Source organism: Calidris pugnax, unplaced genomic scaffold (genome assembly GCF_001431845.1).
Source record: "Calidris pugnax isolate Ruff unplaced genomic scaffold, ASM143184v1 scaffold9, whole genome shotgun sequence".
Lineage (NCBI taxonomy): Eukaryota > Metazoa > Chordata > Aves > Charadriiformes > Scolopacidae > Calidris > Calidris pugnax.
In genome coordinates, this window is record NW_015090778.1 from 1,006,257 (window position 1) to 1,010,066 (window position 3,810).

Consider the following 3,810-nt stretch of genomic DNA (forward strand, 5'->3'; position numbering starts at 1 on the left):
AAATTCACGGGGCAGTTGGTGTCAAGGACCCACAGGGAAGTCACAGCTCCTGCGGCAGCACCAGTGAGTTGTGCTGGGGACCCCAGCAGCCACCGTGTCCCCAGCGGACATGCCCCGGGGGTGGCCCAGCCCTGGGTTTGATGTGCTCGTGGGGGCTTTTTGGGCACCCTTCTGCAATGGGGAAGGGGGAACAGTGGTGGATCCCCCTGGGTCCTCACTGCTGGATGTGCCCCAGGACACCCAGCCCCCCCCGGGTGAGTCTGCACCAACTCCGCAGCACCCACAGACGGCTACACAACAAGATGCAGCTCTGGGGTGCTGCTCCCCAAGCCTGCAGTCCCCCACCCCAAAACCTACCTCTGGGGCAAGTCTGCTCCCTCCTGGCGATGCCTTTCCTCCCTTAGGGCATCCCCCCTGGTGCTCCCCACCAGCCCCGGGCTCCGGGCAGAGCCTGCCCACGGCGGATGGGCTGCCTCCCGCTCCCACGGCCTCCTCTCCTCCCGCGGGTCCCGGGGGCGGAAACGCACTTTCTAGAAAGTAAAGGAGGCAGCAGCGGAGGAGCAGCGGGACGAGGCGTGCAGCCCTCCCACTGCCAGATGTGAGCCCAGCGGCGCGGGCGGCCGCCGTTAACCATGTGTTCTCCCACCGCCTGCCAGCACCGGGCCCACAGCCATGGCCAGAGCTGGCCCAGGGTCAGGGAATTCGGGGCGGGGGGGGGAAACGGTGGCGGCACGTGCTGGGAAGCATCACCAGATGTCACACTGTGGGGCTGGGACACTGCTGTGCTGGGGGGCAGGACCCTGCCCCACACCGGGAGACCCTCAGGCTGCTCCCCAGGCCTGGGGGCACCGGAGCCTGCCTTAACCCGACCAGGGACGGGATGGCCGCTGGCAGGCAGACACGCACACGCGTCCCCGTGGTGCTGTGGACAGCTGTCCCCGCTGCCCGCACCCCAAATGGTGGGGGGGGGACACGGGGTGCGTCCAGGACAGCACTGGCGGGGGGAAAAGAGCAGCGAGCTGGGGGCCGGGATGCACCGGGGGGAAGAGGTAGGGGGGAGATGCACCGGGGTCGTGCCCACCGGGGACTGGGCCGCCAGAAACACCACTCCGCAATGCCGGCTCGCCCCTTCCCCGCCCCCGCACCGTGGCCCGCCGTGCCCGGGCTCCAACCCTCCCATGCGCGGGGTGCCGGGGCTGGCCGGGCCCTTCCCGGCGGTGCGGCGGGGACGGTGAGGGTTGGCAGAGCCAGGAGCGGCAGAGACGCCCTGCCAGCCTGGCTGTCCCCCACGCTGTCCCCCAGACAGGACCAGGCAGCCCCACAGCTGTGCTGCCAGCCCCAAAAAAGCTGCTCTTGCAACAGCCCTTCCCCAGCAGAGCTGGCAGCGTGGGCACAGGCATCTCTGCAGGGACCATCTGTACCTAAATAGCTGCTTTTCTAGCTCAGCCATGTGTCTCGGTGACACTGCAGTGAATACCTGGGGATACCCATGTTTGGAGCACTGCCAGGGCTCCGGGCTCACCAGCAAGCCCCCTGGTACACGTGGAAGGAGGGGGGGATACCCTGGGGAGCCGAGAGGGGAGTGGAGCAGCAGTGTCCTGCTGCCTGTCCAAGCCCAGCTCCACCTGCCACCCATGGATGCCCACCACCCCCTCGGGGGCTCCCCCGTGTCCCGCCACGGCCGGGGCTGGGCCCCCCACACTCAATGCGGCCTCTGTTCGTCCTGGGGCCGCTGAAAGGCACATTGAGAGCCCGGTCTCCCCGGGGGGCACGGCCCGTGCCCAGCGTCAGGCCTGGGCCACCCCACCGCGGCCGGTGACCCCTCCTTTGGGGACATTCCTTGGCCAGCGGCTGGGGACCCCTCTGCCCTGCCTTGTTGGGGGGGTGGAGGGGGTGTCATTGCCCTACGCTGTGTGGCAGCGGGTGGTACTGGGGGCAGCTTCCAGGCCCTGGGGGCTGCTTTACCCCCCTCCCCTGCCCTGTGCAGCCTGGAGTGCCCGCCTGCAGCAGCCCCCCCCGTGCTGCCACCGTGTCCCCTGTGCTGTAGGGAGGGGGGTGGCAGGGACAGGCACCGCTGGCACCCTGCGGGTGGGCAGATGGCACCCACAGCCATGTCCTGCCCGGAGGGGATGCCCCGATGGTGGGCAGGCCTGGCAGGGGCTGGGAGTGGTGGGGGAGAGGAGGGGGCTGCTGCGGTTTTAAGGCTGGGCAGGTGAAGGTGTGTGCCCCTTGGACCTGGGCGCTGCGTTTCCTGCTTGGGTGTTGGCATCCTGCTTGGGTGGAGCTGCCACGTGTCTCCTCGTGTCCCAGTGGGGCCTGGGGACACGCTCGCCGCTCACCAGCGGGGCCGGTTCCTGGGGGCTTTGGGAGCCAGGCCAGACCGGCCGCCCGCTCCTGAGGCAGCGAGGGTCGTCCTCGCCACCAGACGGGAACCTCCTCCTTCCCCAGGGCTGTGTGGGGACACTGTTTGGCAGGACACCCCGGTGTGGGTCCCCAGGGCTCACCTGGGGCTGGGGTGCCTCGGCTCCCTGCCTGGGGTGCTGCGGTCAGCAGGTAGAGGTGCTGAGTAGGTCGTGCATGGTGGGGCTTGTTGTGGTCTGGGGGGGTAAGAAGGGGCTAAGAGTGGCTCTAGCAGCAAAGCAACCCCCTTGGCCTGCTGGCTTTTCCCTGTGTGAGGTGACAGCACCTTCTGGAACTGCTGGAGAGGGTACAGCAAAGGGCCACAAAGATGATTAAGGGCCTGGAGCATCTCTCCTACGAGGGGAGGCTGAGGGACTTGGGTCTTTTTAGTCTTGAGAAGAGAAGGCTGAGGGGAGATCTAATTAATGCATACAAATACTTATATGGAGGATGTCAGAAGGATGGGGCTGGTCTTTTCTCAGTGGTGCCCAGTGACAGGACAAGAGGAAATGGGCACAAACTTGAGTATAAGAAGTTCCACCTAAACATGAGGAGGAACTTCTTTCCTGTGAGAGTGGTAGAGCACTGGAACAGGCTGCCCAGAGAGGTGGTGGAGTCTCCTTCTCTGGAGACATTCAAAACCCACCTGGACAAGTTCCTGTGCAACGTGCTGTAGGTAGACCCGCTCTGGTGGGGGGGTTGGACTAGATGATCTCCAGAGGTCCCTCCCAACCCCATATGATTCTATGATTCTGCTGCTGCAGGAGAGGGGATGGGGTCCCTTGTCTCTCCCTCGTGTCTCAGCGCAGCATCGGGCTCCAGCTCTGACCTGCTTCCTCCTCTCCTTCCACCAGGTTCTCCTCGCCCCCCAGTCTGATGCCCGTCCCGCCCTGCCATGGGTCTATGAGCCCCCTCCGGATCAGCGTGGGTAGCCTGCCTGTGCTCGCGTCCATGACCAAGGGTGCTGACCCCCGGTTCCGACTGCGCTGGAAGGCCATCGTGCTCTCCTCAGCCTGCCTGGGCTTTGTGCTGCTGCTCTTCTGCCTGCACCGCTCCTCCCCGGCACGGCCCGTCCCGCCACATCCCCGCAACTGGCGACTCAGCCTGCAGGCAGGGGACCGCTACAATGACACCTACCCGCTGTCCCCTCCCCAGAGAAACCCCGAGGGCGTGCGCTACCGCATCGGAGTCATCGCCGACCTGGACACGCAGTCCCGGGGCACCGAGGAGCACACCTGGTTCAGTTACCTGAAGAAGGGCTACCTGGTGCTGTCGGACAGTGGGGACAGCGTGACGGTGGAGTGGGACAAAGAGGAGAGCGTCCTGCAGTCCCACCTGGCTGAGAAGGGCAGGGGCATGGAGCTCTCCGAGCTGGTCGTCTTCAACGGGAAGCTGTACACGGTGGACGAC

At 66.1% G+C, this 3,810-nt stretch overlaps 3 protein-coding genes across 4 annotated transcripts in view; 1 reads left to right on the top strand and 2 right to left on the bottom strand.

Annotated features, from left to right (window-relative positions):
- Positions 1-481, bottom strand: part of LOC106892346 (complement C1q tumor necrosis factor-related protein 1-like) — an 8,970-nt gene extending 8,489 nt beyond the window's left edge. Inside the window, exon 1 of the mRNA XM_014949496.1 lies at positions 358-481. The gene's annotated coding sequence lies outside the window, so the exon portion shown is untranslated. The remainder of the gene's footprint in view (positions 1-357) is intronic.
- The window catches only part of LOC106892337 (complement C1q tumor necrosis factor-related protein 1-like), a 5,208-nt gene extending 4,699 nt beyond the window's left edge, over positions 1-509 (bottom strand). The window contains exon 1 of one of the 2 annotated variants that reach the window (XM_014949475.1): positions 358-509. The gene's annotated coding sequence lies outside the window, so the exon portion shown is untranslated. The remainder of the gene's footprint in view (positions 1-357) is intronic. The other variant, XM_014949485.1, reaches the window with a different exon arrangement.
- A 2,572-nt stretch (positions 510-3,081) lies between these two features.
- On the top strand, positions 3,082-3,810 carry CANT1 (calcium activated nucleotidase 1; the record flags this gene model as incomplete). Its single annotated transcript, XM_014949770.1, has 1 exon — positions 3,082-3,810. A coding segment is annotated over exon 1 (534 nt), but the record flags the coding sequence as incomplete, so codon positions are not given.